This window comes from Eutrigla gurnardus (genome assembly GCF_963514095.1).
Source record: "Eutrigla gurnardus genome assembly, chromosome: 9".
Taxonomy (NCBI): domain Eukaryota; kingdom Metazoa; phylum Chordata; class Actinopteri; order Perciformes; family Triglidae; genus Eutrigla; species Eutrigla gurnardus.
The window spans coordinates 15,514,023-15,535,187 of record NC_139923.1 but is presented as its reverse complement, the minus strand read 5'-3'; the positions used below and the strand labels follow the sequence as shown (position 1 = coordinate 15,535,187).

At 40.8% G+C, this 21,165-nt stretch overlaps 1 protein-coding gene across 1 annotated transcript; it reads right to left on the bottom strand.

The window, feature by feature from the left end:
- Nucleotides 1-1,213: 1,213 nt before the first annotated feature.
- crabp1a (cellular retinoic acid binding protein 1a) lies at nucleotides 1,214-20,286 on the bottom strand. Its single transcript, XM_084017338.1, has 4 exons — nucleotides 19,995-20,286; nucleotides 16,393-16,571; nucleotides 5,783-5,896; nucleotides 1,214-1,589 (listed from the first exon to the last, which is right to left on the bottom strand). Exons 1-4 carry the CDS (start codon nucleotides 20,062-20,064, stop codon nucleotides 1,539-1,541), a joined length of 414 nt encoding a protein of 137 aa, XP_083873464.1. The 5' UTR covers nucleotides 20,065-20,286; the 3' UTR covers nucleotides 1,214-1,538.
- Between the last annotated feature and the right edge of the window lie 879 nt (nucleotides 20,287-21,165).

Sequence of the window (21,165 nt, the reverse complement as noted above, 5' to 3'; positions counted from 1 at the left end):
ATGGCAGCAGGGAGTGGGAGGCTGGAGCATGATATGGGGTTTTTAAAGCTAAAGCTCTTTTAAAGGGCCAGCGTAGGGTTTTAAAGAAGTCTGACTGAGTTCATCGGAAGATGGGAGTTCTTGCATTCTGCTCCAAACTCACACCACTTATTTTGTCTTTGAGATTTCAGGAGTAGGCTATATGCTCATTGGGCTCATTACACTATAGCAAGGCTGGTGGAAGTCAATGTTTTCTTAAAAAATAGAATATCATATATGAGTGTGTATATGGGAAATGTGGGTTTCTAAGTATTTTTTATATATGTATATATATAAACGTGTGTGTGTGTGTGTGTGTTTGTGTGTGTGTCCACTATTTTAACAGCTTTCAGCCTGATCTATAACTCTTTTGATCCCAAGCAGAAGTTGAACCCACCAGTTGTGTCACACAAATGTCCTCCACATAAAAGGGAACAGGTAATATTAAATGATTATATCTTAAAACCAAAAAGAATGTGCTTTCAATCATATCACACGATTCTTAGTAACAGATGGAGTTTGGCCCTTTGTCCATTTTTTTCTGAGCACTTTCAGATTTTGGAAGGATTAACAATGCTGGGTGTGATCAGGTGTGCTCTGTCATACTTGTGACCAAACCCAGCTGTGGTGTAGTGAGATATCACTGCATATTTGGATGTGGCAAAAGCACAATAACATCAGTATTTGTCAGAGCAAGCTCTGAAAAAAGGAACATCTTAGTACTTACAATCCAAGACAAGTGGGAAAACTCCGTCTGCTGATGATGAAGACCATGTGATTTGATCAAAAGCTCCATAGCATTGGACCTTCAGTTAATATTGTTTGGAAACTTGTGTTTCCAAAGAAGATAATGACATTTCAACCTGTTTTGTTCACTTAAACAGCTTTCGACCACTATTGGTGCCATAGAGCAACGCATCCATGACTCAGTATTCCACTGGTTGACAGTTGGAAGCAGACAATGTCAAGAAGTATTGCATATACCAACTAAAAAGAGGAAAAGAGGGAGAATGTAATGTAGATGCAAGTACAAAAAAAGTTGCTCTGCACATGCTTTTATGACGAAGGTAACGTGTTCATCATGTGTTTTTTGGCTTCTGAAAACACCGAAATGTAGACATAACTATATGTGATTACAAGATCCATAGGTTACCTTTAAAATAAATGCATCAAGAAAGAGGCTCTGTTACTGTTTGTTCCATGTTTTTATTGTTTCCCGTCATTGCACATGAATATTTTACCAATGCAACTGATGACTAAATCCTACGTAGCCTACACAGCTGACACCAGGGTTGCAGATTTGGACACTTGAGATATCCAGCTACTGTTCCGCAGACACAACACTCACAACAAATAACCAGATTACAGACACATTGCTATTGTTTGTGGAGAATATGCAGATACATGCTGAGAGATTACACAGGATACTTTGCAGATAGCTTAACGTGTTAGCATGACAGAGCGTTGTTGGGTTTGAACGTCTTGTTGCCGTCCAACTGGGTGTTGAAGGTTGTAGAGCTTCACTCCCGGATGTAAATCCGCGTGCACACTACATCGTTTGCCCCAAAAGTCTGGAGGGAACAAAAAGATAATTTCATGTTTTAGACACCTGATGGTGTGTAGCCCTCACAGTCAGCTGGCAGAAGATGTTCAACTAGCGTCACATTTTAAATGCTGTCTGACTTCATCAAACCCATGTAACAGTAAGCCTAAGAGGCCCCAATATGCTGCAACTGAAGTGCCTGCCACATCTGAAAAGCCTCCAAATTCACAGATCTATAACTCAAACTGGACTTCCTGGACTTTCTTTCATGTCTCACAACCGCTAATAGAAACAACACACAACTCTACCAAGGCAGTCCCTTGCATTGTTTTAACGTAATGCCAGGCTGTCAGAGTTGTTTCCGCCTCTGGGACGGTGATGAAGGTAGTCACAGAGCCGTAAGTAACGGAGGGGAAACGAGGAGAGACGAACTCAATGTGAGAGCCGGGAAGCTGGAACAGAAGGTGACGTTTTGAAGACACGTTACGTGTGTGACCCGCCACGGAGGGATTTTAAAAGCTCGGGAGATTCATTCAAAGAAGATAGAAAGCTAGGAGTTGTCGCCATTCTATGCATCAACATGTTGCAAAAGATACACTGCAACATTGCTTGCATTTGAAGAGTCGCGTCAATGTGCACGACAAGGAAAAGAAACTAAACTCCAGGTTCACCTTCCATTGTTGTATTGGTGTGCTAGGGGTAATTGTGTTTCCGATGCTTGTTTAATAAAAAGTAAAATAAGACACTGCTGTGGCGTTATGCCAAAACCTTTATAAACAGTGTGATCGCGGTATGCTGAGGGGTCTTCTTTCCGTGATTATGGCTGGATCTCTGTGTAAAAACCCCTACTTTCGGTCTGTCCTTTCAGGCCTCCCTCCAAGGACACTCCCCCAAAAGCATCTCTATGAACATAATCATATAAATGTGAGTAAAATGATTGGACAGGATTGGTTAAGTTTTTTGTCAGAGCATTTGATTCATTTATTGATGTAGTGAGAAATTCAAAGAATAACAGAAATGTTTTTATGCAGATGATTACCAACCCAAGATTCAAGCTCTCTTATTTTACTTAACATAATCACATAATCACTTCTGGCACTTTTTGGGAGTACAGTCGAATACAGATTAAATGCCTTCAAGCAGAGATTTCCCTTGAGTATGCACGCCCATTCATACTAATTATCATACGACTACAAAGACATGCAAAAACGTTCTGGAGAGAGAATAGTGTGGCAGAGTTTGTGGCCATTTGCATCAGGTTTAAACACTTTTTCTAGACGTGGGCCGAGTGACACGTTGTATGAACTAGTTTAGTTCAAGCACACTGGAACTTAAGAGACCTCTCAGCTCTTTTCTGTTCCGTTTTAAAGTGATGTGTGTGTCACATCATCACGGTCAATATTATGGCCCTCAATCTTGCAGTACTGCATTCTGTCGATGACTAAACCACAACAAACCGTTTAATATGTGAGTTATGCGTCCCTCGAATGCACGAGCTTGAAGTGATTGAGTCTGACATTTTTTAGACTTATTTCATTCTGATGTAGAAAATCCACAAGACTTTTCCCTTAACAATTTTTCAGACTAAACCAATTAAACGGATCATGCAAATCATATGGAAATGTGCCCCACTTACAGTGTGAACTGCCACAGACAATCAGACCATTGCTTTATGATCACTCGTCCCTCTGTGAGTCTTGAGCTGAAGCTCTACAATTGTTAGGTTGTCTTTGTGTCTGGAGGCTTTTTTGGGGACAGACAGATAGGATTCAGACAATGTTTGTTTTGGTTTTTACAGTCGCTTGTCCCAAAAGAAAGAGGTTGTCACTTTTTCTATAGAGAGGCTTAAAATCTACCAAGACTCTAATGATACAGAATTTATTTAATCGGCATCAAACTGAAGCATCTCAAAAGCACTGACATGCAGCACTGGGTCAAAGCTAAGTACATTTTCTGTTATGTATTATCTAATATGAACAGTGAATGTTCTAATTTTAAGAGAGCACTCACATCAAGGTGAGCAACTATTTTGGGCTTCAGTACAAGTTGTATTAAAATTAAAGGAGAGCTGGACTGGGCTGTTCTGAGAAAACAGTCAGGAACAGAGGGAGGCACGGGGGCCCGATGTCCTCTAGTGGGACCTGGACCACTGGCATTTGCCAGAGAACACCAGAATTGGCATGTCCGCCATTGGTGGGCCGTTCTCTCCACAGATGAGAGCAGGTTCACACTAGGCACATGTGACAGGCATGGAAAAAATCTGGAGACGCCGTGGTGACGTGATACTGCCGGTAAGATCCTGCATGACTGTTTTGGTGGGGGGTCAGTGATGGTCTGGGGAGTCGTATCCTTGGAGGGTCACACAGACCTCCATGTCGTACCCTGACCGCTGTTCGGTGCATCTGCCGCACTGCCACAGACCGTCCAGGAGCTCACTGATGCCCTGATCCTGGTCTGGGAGGAGATCCCCCAGGACACCATCCTCCTGCTCATCAGGAGCATGTCCAGATATTGTCGAGAGGGCAAACAGGCTCGTTGGGGACAAACACACTACTGAGTCACATTATGAGTTGCCGTGATGAAATTCACGCAAGTTGGATCACCGAGTGTAACTTTTTTACTTTGATTTCGATGTGATTTTGAATCCAGCCCTCAGTGGGTTGATGATTTTTGTTTCCATTGACCGTTGTTACGTCATTTTGTTCCAAACCAATAATACAGTTCACATTTTCATTCATTCCTTCATTTTTATGAATATATACATGAATTCATATTTTATAGGAGACAGGGATGGAATTTTCGCTTTGACACATTTCAAAGCCGTCATTTCAATTTCTTTTAACAGTTGTTTGTTATCTATCCTTCCTGCTTATACCAACACTATCCAGCTGCTGTGGCACCAAATCTAGCGCAGCTGTCTCTGGTTAATGATGACAACACTTGTCAGTCTTTGTCATGGCAACAAACTCGGCTGTTCTTAATACTGATTAAAAAAAGTCCAAATTGGGACTTTACAAGCTGTTCTGTGAACATGATTTATCTGCATGGTGGAGTGACAGGTAAGAGCACCACAGAAACACAGATGCTGTTGCAGTTCAGCCCGATCAATCTCCATTAGACTACATGAACGCTTCAGCTCCTCCAGGGCAGCCAGGCCAGAGTGTCACCAGAGTGGCAGGTGCTGGAACACATTCAGCTTTTATCACCCAAACATTAGAACTGATTCAATATGTTTTGGCTCCCTCTGAAGAAGGAGTAGGTAATTCTATTCAGAAACACTCTGTTATATTACTTGAAATTTTTGTAACATACCGCATGAATAAATTAAATGCTCTTCAACATTTTTTAAAATCTGTGGCCAATCCATTTCATCCAATAATATGACATCCATGCAACTTCAAGTGAAGTTGACCAAAAGGAAGGAAGTGTCCTGTAGCTCCGTATCGGGCTACGCTCTAAGCTCACCCACTTTTTAGTGGTTCTGATTAATTGGGAACTTTAAGCATCGAACATATGCTTCTTCACATTGCTTGCTTCTAATACAAGCTGCACATCCTGCGATTACTTTTGTTGTTGTTTCAAGATTTTGCCTTTTGGTCATTCATCTTAAAAGTACTCGAAGAACAACAAAGCAGAGCGTGGGAGCATTGAACGTGGAGAGGGGAAAGCTGTTGAGTCCCTGAGAACTGTTCGTCCGGTCCATTGGTCTTGGACAGCTCCCCTGCACATCGTTCGAGGGGCTTTAGACCCGTTGACTTCTGCCCATATTAATCTGGCTAAATACAGGGGGGATTACTGCTACATCAGCCTAGCAGCTCCTCTTGTTCTCCTTTCAACATCACTCCATGGGGTGGATGAAAGCTCGGCTCCTTGGGAAACAGCCTCTCTCATTTCCTTTATGGATGAATCTCCAGGGTGACTTCATACACTCCCTGCCTCGTTTCATTAATTATTTCGTACACTAGCTGTTTAAAAAACCCATCTCAATGCACCTGGCGTCCAACAAGCTACATCACAGAAGGAACCACGCAGATTATCTACCCATAAGGTCGTAATCTCTCTGCACTGAGAATTACGTTTTGGATATCCTTCTTTTCTTCACCCTGAAATGAAAGTTCATTAATCACCTAAACTTCAGAGCTTGTAGTTTTTCCTTTTTTGATAAGTAGCAATCTATTAAGAGGCTTTCAGTGAGATGATGAGTCATAGCTGTGCGCTCACCAGTATGAGCTCATCGCCGTTCAGCTCTCGGGTCCAGTAGGTTTTGGGGCCATCACCATCCACCAGAGTCTGCTTACAGTACATCTTGTTCTCTGACACCCAGGTGGCAAGGCTCTGCAGGGGAAGGGCAAAAAGGTGGGGAGGTCAGCATGATGGTGTCAGTGAAGGTAAAATACATTAGCAAAGGGTGTCTTAATGCCAGGCTTTATGCTAGCATCACTGATTGGGGTGGTCAGAAATGTGCTTTATTGCACCCAACAGTACACTTATCCACCACTGCATCGGGGTGAGAAGTCAAAGGCACCATAATCAGCATTTTGTATTATGATAAAGTATCAAATGACAATGTGAAACCAATGTGAGGTCACTTTTAGTAAGGATGAGAATTATGGAGCATGTGTATAGTAGATCTGAATTAATCATGTGAAGACGAACACCACTCCAAATTAATGTTAAAATTGTTCCAGAACTGAATAATAAAATTATCTTAGTTCTGCGACATGTTCACGTTTGGTCTGGGGCTGTTTTTCATGGTTGAGACTGCGCAAAATGTTAATACCATAGCATACAATGATATTTTCGATAAAGCTACAGTATGTCCATAAACCCTAAACCTTCCCAGGAGGGAGGCTGTTGCAGTTTAATTGCAGTGTAGGCCTAATGTATGTCCATAAACTTTTAATCGTATATTAAAAGCCTATTGAAAATATCAATTGTCCGGTAATATTTCAACCATGGCCAGCCCTTTATGAAGTAGAATTTAGGAGAGTTAGAAAATGGGGGCAGCTGTGGCAGAAGATTGGTGGTTCTATTTCTGGCTCCCAGCATGTCGAAGTGCCCTTTGGCAAGATGCTGCACCCCAAATTGTATGAATGTGTATGAATAGAGAAAAGACTAAAGTGCTATATAAAAGGAGGTCCATTTGCCTTGCCTTTTGGTTAATTGGGATCTCCATCTGCTAGTTTGATTCAATAATACTTCAAATGATTTCATCAGGATTAGTCATACAGGACAAATTTCTCTTGAAATAACAGTCTCAAATGGCCTATTAGTGAGCTAATAATTCATAAAAGAGCAGGACCAAGGTGACCCTGTGCAGGTCATTTGTGTTAATGCAGAGGATTTATCATTTTGGTCGATTTATGGTCCATTAACTGCACTCTTATGTCATTACCTCAACTGTCTGCTGACACAAAAGCTCTTCTGTCAGAGGAGCACTTTAACATTATGGGAAATATGTTTATTCACTTTCTTCCTGAGGGTTACAAGATTGATACCACTCTCATATGTATTCATTAAAGCCAGGGGACAGGTACTTTAGCTTGGTATAAAGACCAAAAATGTAGTATTTAATTTTTTTTAATTCAGAACCAAAGAGTCAAAGCATATTAATGAGCTTTAGATGTGCTTGTGGGCAGATTTTGTTATGTTGGACAGGGTTATAGTTATGTCCCCATTTCCAGTATTTTAACGTGTCCGGGCCGCAGCTTCATAATAAATGGACAGACAACAGACTGGTATCAATCTTTTCAAATAATGCTTGACAAGAAATTTACCCAAATTGTCTAATTATTCCTTTAAAAATGAAACTGCAGCCAGGAGCGTCACATAAATGCAGGACATGAGAAAACAGCTAGCATGGCTGTAACTGATGGGAACAAAATCACCCAAACCGAACAGCATCGACCACCTGGCAAACCAACCGCTGCCTCACTAATTTAGAATTTTGCGAGGGAATGTCGCCACAGGTTGCAAAGCAGCGAGTACAAGCACTTTCATTAGTGGGTTGTATGATCAATCACCATTGTTTTAACTCACTCTTTAATAGATAATAACTTAAAATACAATTAAATACATGAAAATGTTATGGAGTACAACTTTTAAATTCCCAATCTAGTCTTCTCAAGACTAATCCAAAGATTAATTTTCCACTCACATTTTCTTTTAGTTGCTATCTGACTTATATTTTCCCACACTCCTGAAATGGCTTTTTCCTCTCAATAAAGCCAGCTGCATTTTCAAGCATCTGAAGTGATCCCGCTCCAAAAGCCTGGAACCGATCAAAGCTGCTGTTGCTTGAATCCCACTCAGGCACAATATAAATATATCCAACTAAATTTTAATCCGGACAGGCCTATAATTAGATTATGTTCTTCCAACATTTTCTTTCTAGTGTGTCTCATCAACGATTTGTTTGACAATTTGTAAGGTTTATGTATCTTATAAAGCACCGCTGTGCAGTGTCGGCCGGTGCAGCAACCCTCGGTTTCTCAGAGGCAAATGTTAATCACCATATCAAAGGTAAAGAAAGCCATCAGCCCCTGTGAGCTGCCGTTCGCAGGCTCTGCCAGGCTAAACAACAGCAGGGCTTTTATTTTTTCCCTTCCTAATAAAGCCGGAACCCAGAGAGTCGATTAGCTGCGGTTCCATTTTAACGTTAGCATTGGTCTCAGCCTCTGACTCCGATGGATTCTCTCTCATTCTCTCTATTGCATATTAAGTCACAGACAAATTCTCACACATCGTCCTTCTCTTCCAAATAACACACCAGAGCTTGTGCAAACACATTTGAGCCCAAGACAAATTCATCATTTGTTTTTAATCATGTCCTCAAGCTACACATTTGTCCTGCGGTCTTGGCAATAATTTGATTGTCTTGCCATGACTCATGAGGTCCGACAAACATTGGCATGTAAATGGGTCCATGCTTTAATGAAGATATGTTTGTTTTTTTCTGCATAGCTTTTTAGGCTACTGATCTAAACATCTGCCACCTTCGACTTTGGTTCAGTTTCTCAAAGACTTTCCATTGCGTAGCACACACAAACAGTGTGTCAGAAAGGAGGACAACATCTCATTTCCTGCTTGGTTTAAAGTTGAAATATTTCAACTCTCAGAAATATGCAAATTATGCACATTTCCTGTGTTTGCCTCCATTTGCATGATTCGTGTCATTCACACCGCCCAGCGTGTGCATTCGTATACCATTACACTTAAAAAAATGTGAGGCACAGTTGTACTTTATCACATCAACTTGTATTTTACCAAGAGACAAATACTACATCGGTGAGGCAAAGACCGGCAGAAGTGCCTTGAGCTGTACGTTCCCTAATAACGACTTAACTTCCAACTTCTGGAACGATGGGTTACCACAAGAAGCTATGGTCCAAATTTAGTCACTCCACTTCTTGTTATATGGCTTATTATTTTTGATGTCTAAGCTTATCACAGTTGGGGGTTCTTGCAGCATTGTTCCACAGGGGCTCTGACCAGTTACATTTGCTATATTTGTATTCTGTGATTACTCTCTGAGTATTTTTTTCGACAGAAGAACAAAGAACAGCACTGAAAGCTTTTTGCAAAGGAAAATATATTTTCGCTCTTCTCCTGACCGACCGGCTTTGACAAGAGTTTGATGACAAATGGTTCATCCAATCACCAGGTCTTTTTTGAAAGTGACTGCCCTTTCAGGTTCCAGTGGTTCTGTGTAGCAAACCTTCAGGCGATGCAGGTTACCACCTTGCAGGATCTGGCTCCCAATTCTGTGCGTTATATAAGAATTAGTGTATTATTTTATGTAGATATAACAATGATGAGAACAGCCTCTTAATACATCCACGATCATTTTAAACGTAACTCTGGAAACTGTATTATCCAAATACACTTGCCAACATTCGCAGGTTCAACTATAGCAGGTGTGTCAAACTGATCCAGTAAAGGGCCGCTGTGGCTGCAGGTTTTCATTCCAACCAAGCAAGAACACACCTGACTCGACTTATTCACCTACCTGATTTGCCTTCACACCTTGATTGGTTGGATCAGGTGTGTTCTTGCTTGGTTGGAATGAAAACCTGCAGCCACAGCGGCCCTTTACTGGATCAGTTTGACACACCTGAACTATAGCATCATGAATTATAACTTTAAATACGTTGGTGTCAGTTAAAATGCCTTTAATTTTGAAACGTAATAACAAATCAACATCAGCAGAAAGAATGACCACATTTTTTAAACATTGAGAATAATGATACACAATGGGCTGCAAATCCAAAACCAAATATTTTGCCCCCAGTGTCTCAGCCAAAAAGACTCAGTCTTTCCACTCTTTTTTATTTGCCTTTCTCAGCCACACCATCATGGAAATACATGCCCATTTTATCCACTTACGCATAGTCTATAATTTGGAGATACATGGGATTTTATACTTGTATTTTGTGTCAGTAATCTCCCATTCCTTTCCATGTAGCTCCATGGCAGGTGGGTTAAAAGACTCCATTTCCATAATGATGCTGTTTTTCTTCTCAAAAACTCACCCTCAGCTGCCCACAGCAGCAAAACTCGACCCATCCATCAGAGCAGGTACATTATCACCTTATTATGGCTATCAAAATAACTTCACTGTCTGGTGACTGTTTCTCTGTTGTCTTTGAGACTGACGGGACATTTCTTATCACTGTCTCCTCCTGGAAGTGAGAGGAGACCGCCTGATCCCACAGCACTCATACAGATTAACTGGAGCTTTTTAACCTTTGTTAATCAGCTCTCGACTCTTCGCCAGGCACAGATTAGCATGTAATCCCTTTAACCACAGGGGCAGCCGGCCTCAGCCAAAACTCACTTAGGGCTCCCCTGCCAACTGCTCCACCTGAGGGTCTGCCAACACCCCACTCTGCCCCCAGCAGTCCAGCACCTCTTAAGGTTACACAGTGACTCGTCACCTCCCTACACTCACATTTTGAGTGTTAATTTGCCACAAAAAGGACAAAGCACACAATGAGCAAAGTCCCCCCCTCTGTGTGGAGTTTGCATGTTCTCTCCGTGTGAGCGTGGGTTCTCTCCGGGTTCTCTCCGGGTTCTCCGGCTTCCTCCCACAGTCTAAAGACATGCATGGGGATAGGTTCATTGATGACTCTAAATTGGCCGTAGTTGTGAATGTGAGCGTGAATGGTTGTCTGTCTGTCAGCCATGTGATAGACTGGCGACCTGTCCAGGGTGAACCCCGCCTTCACCCAATGTTAGCTGGGATCGGCTCCAGCCCCCCCACGACCCTGAATACAGGATAAGTTGTAGACGATGGATGGATGGATGGATGGATGGATGGATGGATGGATGGATGGATGGATGGATGCATCTGCATGCAGATGGCAGCTAACAGTGCTTGCAGTACTAACAGTACTAAGCAACACAGAGATTGCCCATTGTTCCAATAGCCCATTATTCCGAAACCCCAACTGTCCTAAAAATGTCCAATTGGACTGAAAGCCTATTTGTCCGTCAGCCTGTTATCCCAAAATTCCCATTGCGCTGAAGATACACATTCTCCATGCAACAAACAGAAGCGCATGGCTAATGACATCATCAGACCTTCTTCTTCATGACAATGGGCTTTTGTTTCTGGAATAACAGGCTTTTAAAAAATGTACTTACGGTCCTAAGGGCCATTTTTCAGACTAGTCTTGGATTAATGGACTAATGGCATGACATTTGAAAAAGTACCAACAGAGCTAACAGTATTTAGGTGGACTGGAGGTCGTGTGCTATGGTTCTGCAACTATGCTGTTGGTTGGAACGGCTTTATCAGCTGTAACCGCCATATAACCGCCATGTATGTATCTTTCACATAAACTGTATAAAATACTGACCAATGCATGAACTACCATATAACGACTGAGTCTTGTAAGTCCATTTGTAACATTTTACTCAAATGTAGCTTGACTATGTCAGGTGATCTGCTAATAACCACACCGGCCACACCTGGTCCAGCCATATACTAGGTTTCACCTAGTCCTGTTTGTTTATTTAACTCCAGTGCTGCAGTACAGTGACAATACAGTGAAAAACAACATTCTGTGGTGCTGCTGCTGAACAACTGGATGTGACAAATGTGCGATGACAATTCGACTTGATGCTTAATGTGGTGAAAAACCAAACACTGAGAGCCGTCTTCTTGCTTAGTACCCAGCAAGCCTCAGGGCACAGACAGAAGGAGCCACAGTGTCTCCTGGGATCAGAAATGGGTCATGTCTGCTCTCCCTGACTGCAACATGTAGTTACCATAAAATAAAAGGATCTATATTTCAGCTGTTGGATGCTGTTTTGCAAATTTACAAACATTATGTGATGTAACTTTGCATGTTAGTGGAGATATAATAAGACAGAAATTCACCCTTGAATGATGTACTGCATATACTCAGAAGAGCGTTGTGGTTTCAAGAAAATGCATCTCTCCAATTTCTCTTTGGTTGAATTCGGTCAACTTATGTATGCAATTACAAATGGTTTCTCTTTCCATGTGCAATGTCCTCTCCACAAGTATGAATATCAGTCCTTCCTTTTGCCAAAGAATTCTTCAGGTCTGTGAATTTTCTGTTTAACATTTCAGTATGGAACCAGAAACTCTTTAGCTAACTTTAGCTAGCTAGCTAGGTTTTTTGTTTTCTCTTTGTCACGAAACTGCCTTAGATATAAAGTATGGGGTTTTTCTATTTTTAAATCTTAATTTATTTTTACCATGTCTTCAATTAACCTACATAATATATCATATACATTTGGGGGATGGGGGCTTCAAATATCAAACCATCATCATCCTTGAAGTATGGATTTTCTAAAAATGCATCAGTCCTCAGCTTTAAAGCGTCATTGTGGTTCTACAAGTAAAATATTGTTTGAGGATCCCAAACATGACAGCTGTAGAGATTATATAAACATTTAAGGACAAGCTAATGGCCAAGGATTGCTTTTTGCCTTTGAAAGTTTTTTTTTCAAACAAAATCTCATATTAATCCAGGTCTTAGAGAAACATGACAAGTTATACTGTGACTGTCAACAACTCCCTATCCTGCAGGAGCTCTGCACATCTCCTCAGCGACAGTGCAACAGCCACTGCCTGTTCTTTATGAAATGTTTGTACATGATGGTTGAGTCTATTGCAGCACTGCACTTACTACAAAATTGTATTTCTCAATGGTATATGCACCTATGGATGGTAGACTCACATGCTAATTTGAGAGATTGTCCATGGTCCAAAGCTTTCTTTCTGATGTGACCTTTAGCAAGAATCCAACTGGGATAAATAAAAATAAATTCCAAAAAATACCATGAGATACAAAAAAGTTGCCGTATGTGGTCAGATTAGACCAGCCCCTCCCACACTGGGAGATTGGCACAAAATGTTCAACATGTCTGAAAAAAGACCTGAAGGATTGTCTCTTTCTTGGAAATGTTTTAATGATTAATTATATTATAAATTCTAAGTGTTAAAATTATGGATCCTAAAAGGCCCAAAACTGTGAGATTGTAATCAATTGTTAATGAGAAGTATATTTGCTACATTTTCCAATTTTAAAAATATTTTCCAAACCACTTAAATATGCAGTTTTATATACCATTAGATAACAGCAATTGTAGTATATCAATCCTGTTATACCTGTATAACCTACTGCCTTTGGCTATTGGTTTACATTGTTGATCTATAGTATAGTTTCCATGCCAAACTCTCTCTCAATATGCCATACAATGAACTTACGTTCGTAAAATGAGTGAGCAAAAATAAAGAACTGCAGTTTATCAGTTAATGAACTGCTACTCTTATGTGGCTATATCATGTGTTGTCCATTTCTGCGAGAGGATAACACTGGATAACATGTTAATGTTGATTACCCACTGTTTGTCCCCAATGATACCGAATGAGACTCTTTTTCTCTCCAGCTCAGATGCCGGTTGCTAGACAGGAGGGAAATAAACAGATGTCAGCTTCTGGACCATCAATGCAAAATAACTCGTTGCCTAAAGTGACTCAGTGGCAGCAGGTTTTTCGGCGAGACATCTTGTCTCTAAATTCTTAGAGAGAGCGCTGACTTCCTTCATTGTGTAGGTGGATTGAATTGTTTCATTGAATTGACTACCCCATACATCATGGAAACGCTTTAAGAGGTAGTTTTTATATCTAGATGAAATTTAAAACATCTGCCCTGCTCTATAAAAAAAATTAAAAGAAAGCAAGAAAGAAAAATATTAGAGAAAATATTTTTATGCTTTGACACAAATTAAAAACACTGGGACTGGGAATGTGATCATAATATATTCATAATTAACATACCCAACAATCCAGCTGCCTCATCGTTATCTAATTATGCAACCTACATATTTTTACGCTGATGATGTAGCCCAGATGTCTCAGCGATTAGATCATATCTGATGTCACCCAATAAACCGGTTCATTCTTATTACATTACGAATGTAAGTTACATTTTGTGTTTATGATTTCCTGATTCCTGAACTGAAGTATTTAATCAGAATTTGGAATGAGTTCTGAGAATTTAGAGGACCTTGATGTTCCTGAAAAATAAATATTTAAAAGAATAAATGTCTCTGCCTATTTTCCAAACCTGTGCAGGAGCTCTGACTGTCTATCAGGATTGTGAGAAATCCCCCTCGGGGCCTGAAGAGGTTCAGAGAGAAACTCTCATCCATCCCAACTCAAGCTGCCCTTAATCCCACTGCACAGACGTGAGGATGATACCAAACCATGAGAATACCAATGATGTGAAAAGTTTGGAGGGTATATTCCATTAGATGTTTTTAGATGTTAGGGTGAAAGTTGGCATTCTCTTTGTTGATACAGAAACAGGTATAATAACTTTAACATCATCCAAAGACACAACAAATGTGTGGCTCTTACTAAAAATATTCAATGTTTGTCCAAGATTTTTGTACCTAACACATGTCTAATACAGTGTGTCTCTAATGGAGTTTGTTCATTTACCTTCAGTGGACTCCAAATTTGTCCCTACATGGGTGGTGAGTCCCCACAATGCTGTTAATAAAACTATATGCTAGCACACTAATAACTTAATGTCATTATGACTTAATGTCATTAGTGTGACATCACCTGATGATGAAGGTTTAGGTAAGTGAAATCGTGAAACAAGTGTGAGCAAAGTGAAAACAAAGAACCATACCAGTGTTTTGCACTGCTGTGGTGAAAAGTTCCCATCACAACTGCAAGTACAATTTTTAAAATGCGTTTTGTGTACCATCCCAGGGTTTCAACCAATTTCCGTACAATATAATAATCAAATGGCAGCATCTTGAGACTCAAAGTCTCAAATTCTGGGGCATGCTGGTTGCCTCGTGGTTGAGATACTGTATGGTACCAAATATCCTCAATATTGTGAAGTAATGAAGTGTAGATTGTATTTGCAGTGCAAATAAATCACACACTGTAAACTTAACAAAAAAAATTATTATGATTTGTTGTTCTAACTCACTCAGGCTCCGTCCTTTACTCTGGCCAATCTGGCCAATCCGGACATGCCTACCTGAATATATGCAGACCCTACAGTATATAGGGAAGCTCACACCGCTGCGTGTCATGCTTTTTGTCTTCAGCGATTTGTCCGCTGGCTTTCTGAGTGCATCATCCAGGCCTATAGACCGACGGTTTGCAAAGACTCTACAGGTCAGGTCAGTGGACTTGTTCTGTCAGGTGTCTGCAGCGTTACGATCAATGTTCAGTCCGTTCATACAGTTCCACCTCTTGGACCTCCCTGGCGGTTACAGCTGATGTTCCAACCGACAGCATCATTCCAGTTCCCCCAAACGATGTTAGCTCTTTCAACACTTCTGACGGAGCCCTGCAGGGTTAGGCCATGGCTCTTACTACCTGGTTGGCTGCAGCCCCCTACTTTTCCGCTGTAGTGGCTAAGGTTCTTAAGAAGTAGGAGGGCAGACCTTTAGGTGGCCAGTATCAGTGGGCTTCATGACATACTGTGCTTGTGATGGGTGCTGAGTCTGTACCCCATTTTGTTTTGGATGGTTTGTAGTCTGTTGAATTGGTGTTACAAGGCTGTGGTCCAGGGTTGCGCTGCATATTCAGAGATTGATTTGATGTATATTTGGTAAAACATAAAGAGGATTTCAGATGATGCTCTGTGGTGGAATTGATTTGGAGTGGCTCCAGTAACAGAGGTCATCAGCAAATGGTGAGACGTGTCCTATGGTGGGTGGTAGATGTCACAGAAAAATGAGGGGATAGAGGACTAATACTTGCAGGACACTGGCTTAAGGGTGAAAAGGGTGGAGAATGAAGTGGAAACCTTGACCTTTATCTGTCAGATGTGGAATAAGGATGGAATAAGGTTGAAACAATGTGAGTGGTCACATTTTGTCATGTTATTGGTGGTGGACTGTTTTTGTTTTTAGCCAGCTTGAATACCCAGAAGTCTCATGTTCCTGTATGATGTGTGAGGTGTGCAGTATTGGTGCATTCAAACAGATGTGGCTGGTGGGTTTTTTGGATCTTAAGGAAAGCTTGTTAGTAGGCATGTGAGGCCTTTTATACTGTGGGTTCCCATGTATTTGGATAGGCATGTCCTGATTGGCTGGTAACTGCAAATTTCCAATGAAATTAATTAGTGCTCCTGATTGGAGGAGAATCATATCATCTAGTGAAGAGCTCCTCCTGTGCCGATAGAATACAATATCGTAACCTTTGGAACAATCCTTTAAGCTTTGAGTTCTTCTCCAATTCTACGCCAGAATTCCTAACAAATTAAATATGAGTGTGCCATACCCAAGGTATCTTTTTTCTCAATACTCAGTTGAAATTCTACCTTGCACTTGCGTCCATCCACGGTCTCCTCATCATATTCTTCACCGATGTGGAAGTTGATCTCGGTGGTGCGCACGGTGGTGGATGTTTTGATGTAGAACTGCTCGCCATCCTGACGGATCTCCACGTGGGGGTTGGAGGCCGCTGCCACAGCCACCTTCCTCAGCATGGTGTTCACTCCTGAGGTCACAACAACAAGAGGGGGAAACAGAGGTCAGTGTCCCCTTTTTGAAAGTATTAATTTACATACTAAAAGGGGAAATTAGTGGCATGTCTCACTGCCTCAAAGTACAAAGTTACTAATATCATTGGGGATGATTTATGGCAATTGATTGATTATAACTCAATAAATTACAGCATGCTGACGTTTGTGGTAGGCTACTTTACACGTTGTTAAAACCTAGCTCACAGTTGAAAATCAGCTAAACAGACATTACTGTTAATATACTTAATTGCAGACTAATTTGCATGATTTCCCCCCACTTTATCAGAAATGCAGTTTCATGCTCTAGTTGGTTTGCTGATACAGTTTATATGATTTTGTTCATTAAAGACCACCATTAAAGGACCTTGCAGACAGAGGTCAACAAGAGTCATTGATTGCTTAATAATTACATCAACTTTAATCATGAGAGACAGACATAAAAGAAAGGAAGGAAAGAGGCTACAGGTTGAACTCTTATGGTACTAAAAAGCTGAGACATGCAAAAGGAAGTGTCTTTTTTTTTTGTTACAACAAAATTAAATATAGGCTTCAATTATGTCTGATTAAGAAAGTGTGACACAAATCAACACAAAAAGAAGAAAGAGAGATATGATTGTTCTGTTGTTGATAAATATTTCACAGAAACATATTCCAGTATGCTCCGTTGTCTTTCTGTTCTGCCTTACCCTCAACCCCACCCAGATTTAGACGTCTCCAGGCCCTCATGCCAGCTTCTATCAGACTCCAGACTTTAAATATAGAGACTGCATGTCTTCTTGTATTTCTGTGTGGTGAACAGGAACATCTCTAAGCTTAAATTTTAACTATGGATGACAAGAAATCTAGATGTTTCATAGTGAATAAAACACTAGATGATCTGTGGCTCTGTCGGAATTCTCAACTATTTCTCAAAACTGAGACAAATCTATGGAATTTGGTGACTGAAGCCTGTGTGTGGGAATATCTAACCATGAACTCGGGAGGATGTCAGTGCAGGTCATCACTGGCTCGCCTAAACTATAAGAGTGGTGAACCTGCACGTGGCACCGCCCGGTTTATGGCTTTCACTCTGTAAGCCCATCTGGCTGTATCCTGCCAAAGTCTTGGATCTTTTATTTTATTGGCCTCTCTTACCGCCAGAAATAACTGAAAATATAGAAAGCCAACTTCTTTGCAAACAAGATCAAGTATTGAGTTTTCATGGATTTTCAAAAAAGTAAATCAGTCCAAATTAGTTGTCATACAAACATTTTAATTTAATAGCTTACAGTCGACCCCACCCAAGTTCTGAGGGATCACGCCATGTGTTTTTATAGCATTAAATATGTATGAGCATCAGTGAGTCAAACAGGCTGTCCTTGTTTCTGAAAATTCTGAAATTGAAAACATTTTAAACGTTAGAAGTTTATTTGTGTTTATAGAAAAAGTACATTAAGCTTCAGTCTTCCCAACACCATTAGTTCTAAGGAGTATGTGCTATACCTCATACGGAGTTTATATTGTTTTGCCGTTTCTTGAGAGTCGCCATTTACTCAGGGAAGTCTTTAAAGAATCCACATGTTGGCTCAGTGGTAAATTGTACATGAAGTGTTCACTATATTAACACTCTTTGATCAAATGCAGACTCACATGCCTGCCCTCAATTAGGAAACTGTGAGTCTGATCAACTCGTACAGCTCTGTGCACTCAGCGTGTTCACTCTGCTATCTGCACCCTGGATACCCTCCTACTGCAGGGAAAACTCAGACTCAACGGATAATTATGAAGATGTTGATGGAAAGTGGCGGCCCTGGAGCCCCGGAATCCACAGTAGTTGCCCATCGCAGCTCCCCGTTGACCGAGACCTTATGTAAGAGCGGACGAGTGATGTGCTCCAGCAGATGTGATTTCAAGTGTTTGTGAATGGATGAGGTGCTAGGGACAGTTGCCTTATGAACCTTGTATCCAAACATGGGAAGGGTGTTGAAGAGAATTGTTTTTTCACACTGAACCATTTTCAGTCGAGTGCAGTAAATGTGTTTTAAGTTAGTCTTTGAGGGCTTCCTCAATGACTGTAGGCTATTAAAGATATCTGTGGATTAAAGAATAACATTTAGAATAGAGTAGAAATGTATCTATATATTTCATATTGTCAACAAATCCCATAAAACATGTGTGTGTGTTACTTTGTCTCTCAATACATCTCAATTTCTCTCATCTGTACTACTGTGTACCCATTCATTCCTACTAATGCTAACAAGTGACAAATATATACTTTCATTTAAAAAAATTGTAATTTCCTAAAACATTTTGGCACTGTAGTTATTAAACTATTTAACTCAAGCAGTGGTAATTAGGGAATTTCATGCTGCAGGTTAATACCTATCTGATATTTCTGGCAGCAGGATGGTGTATTTGAGATTGATTCAAAATAAACTGCCGTGCCCGGATTCATGACAAAGTGGAACATGTCAACCAGGCCCACAGTGTGGCTCAATTATGTCTTTTTAATAGTTTGTAGACAACAATTTTAAATCTGTGGCGCAGGAATCTAACATGAAGTATACCAGGCTTTGGCTATAAACACAATCAGTTTTAGTAAATTAATAAATGTATGATTGAGAGCTAAATATGCACTTAAGAAATTCTCCATGTGAGCCGCAGCGATGCACAAACAGCCAAACTGTTAACTGTCTTCAACCTAACTTTCCCAGAGTGTGCTTAAACCCAAATGATTTATGTTCTAAGAAGTTCTAATAATCATCCAGTTTGGCGTCAACACTTTCTGGGAGAGTTGTTGAAGCAGCTCCCTGTACTCACAGTGGGACTTCTCCTGAAAGATGTCTACTCTATTCTAAAGACACACAGCCTTTTGATGTGTCCTGTCTGTTTCAGCCGTCCCGGTGTGACGAAACGCCGCAACACAATTGAATGACCCAGTTTAACGGGTCCAGATCTAAACCAACACAATCATCAGTTAGGACTTAAGAAGGGTGAAAAAAGAATGAAAAAAGATAGGACACTAGAGGAAAGCACTGGGCTCCAGAGACCTCCCCTGGCATTGCAAATGCATGCCCTACTTAAATGCTTAACATGAATAATGTTGTGCCCCCCCTCCTCTTCGTGTAACAATACCACGTCTGTTTAGGCTGGAATTCAGCATCCAGTGTTTCATATCTCCTGTAAAGCCGAGGGATTTCCCTTCAGCAGCATCTCCCCGTAGATCTCTGCCTTCTTTTCCCAGGGAGCTTCTCCGAACAATACGATGTTGTTGGAAGTCAGGCATGCCATTCTCCAAGAACAAGAAAAGCCTTTTTTTCTATAAGGACATGATGGATAGTCAACCTCATGCAGGGATGTGGCGCTGGCTACTGAGGGGGGAGAGAGGAGAGGGAGAAAGGAGACAGGCGAGGGCTTACCCAGGGTTTTGAGAAGTTCATCAAAATTCTCACTCTTCTTCATCTTCCAGGTGCCGGCAAAGTTAGGCATGTCTGCAGAGGCTGAGTCCAAGGGCTGCCACGATCTGATGATTCGCTGTTTCCTCTTCCCTCTGTCTCTCTGTCTCTCTTTGACTCTGTCTCACCCTCCTCCTCCTTCCCTGTGCTCCTGTCTCCTCGGCGCCGGGCTCTGCCTCTCGTTCACACTTATATTTATTTGGTTTTCTTCACACACTCTGGCTTCGTCTGGGTGCCTCGGTGTGCTGCAGCTGCAATCTTGTCTTCAGCTTCTTTATAGCTACTCTCTTAAATGGGAGTCAGAGAGATCCCTCCCCCTGAAAGCTCGGCCCCATTAATACAGTAGAGCAAGAGTGATGTGTCTACTTCCTCCGGGGATCAAAACGACTAAATTAATTCATTGAAAGAATACTTATAGTGCATTACTTTGTCACCGACTGTCATTTTATCATAAATTGGCTTTTAATATTGTTGACAGCTTTTGGCAAGTTAATTCAGAAAGCCTTTTTTAGGCGATTATTATTCAAACTCAGAACATTAAGTTACTTTATTCAAAATTAGTAGTTCAGAGGATAACGTTTGAAACTCTTAATTCAAGACAATGCACATCATCCTTCACGTAAATTAAACCTGTTTTAAAGTTTTAATTTTTCCATTGAGTACGCCCAAACCAAATCCCTTAATCAGACTAGACTGGTCATTCAAAAGCCAAAAGGAAGAAAATTATGATCACACAGGGAGCTGTCACTTTTAAAGACTTCTTGCATTTATATTTCATGCTTGTGTTGATGTGCTTAGAATGGAACCAAATATTATTTTATACTTCACATTTAACATTTTGTTTTTGTCCTGAGGCAAAAATAGAAAGAGTTTCTCTTCTCTTCTAGTAATACCTCGATATGATTTATGCTTGGATCGATACATACAGTATCTCAAAGTTGTTCTCAAAGCACATCAAAAGATAATGACAACAGACATCCTGCTCTCCCTTCAGCATGCTGCGGCTAATGCCATTACATCAGGTTCATTACCCATTATTATTTCCCTGAAAATACGAATGAATCACATGGCTTAAAATAGAACACTATGATCATACTGCATGCAGGACCAACAAAAAGCAAAACACAAGTGCCTG

Coding starts and splice junctions, on each gene's coding strand:
- crabp1a (XM_084017338.1), bottom strand. CDS start 20,064: ATGCCTAACTTTGCCGGCACCTGGAAGATGAAGAAGAGTGAGAATTTT. Junction 16,572..19,994: donor TGAACTTCTCAAAACCCTGG/GTAAGCCCTCGC, acceptor TTGTGACCTCAG/GAGTGAACACCATGCTGAGG. Junction 5,897..16,392: donor TGGATGGACGCAAGTGCAAG/GTAGAATTTCAA, acceptor CTTCCCCTGCAG/AGCCTTGCCACCTGGGTGTC.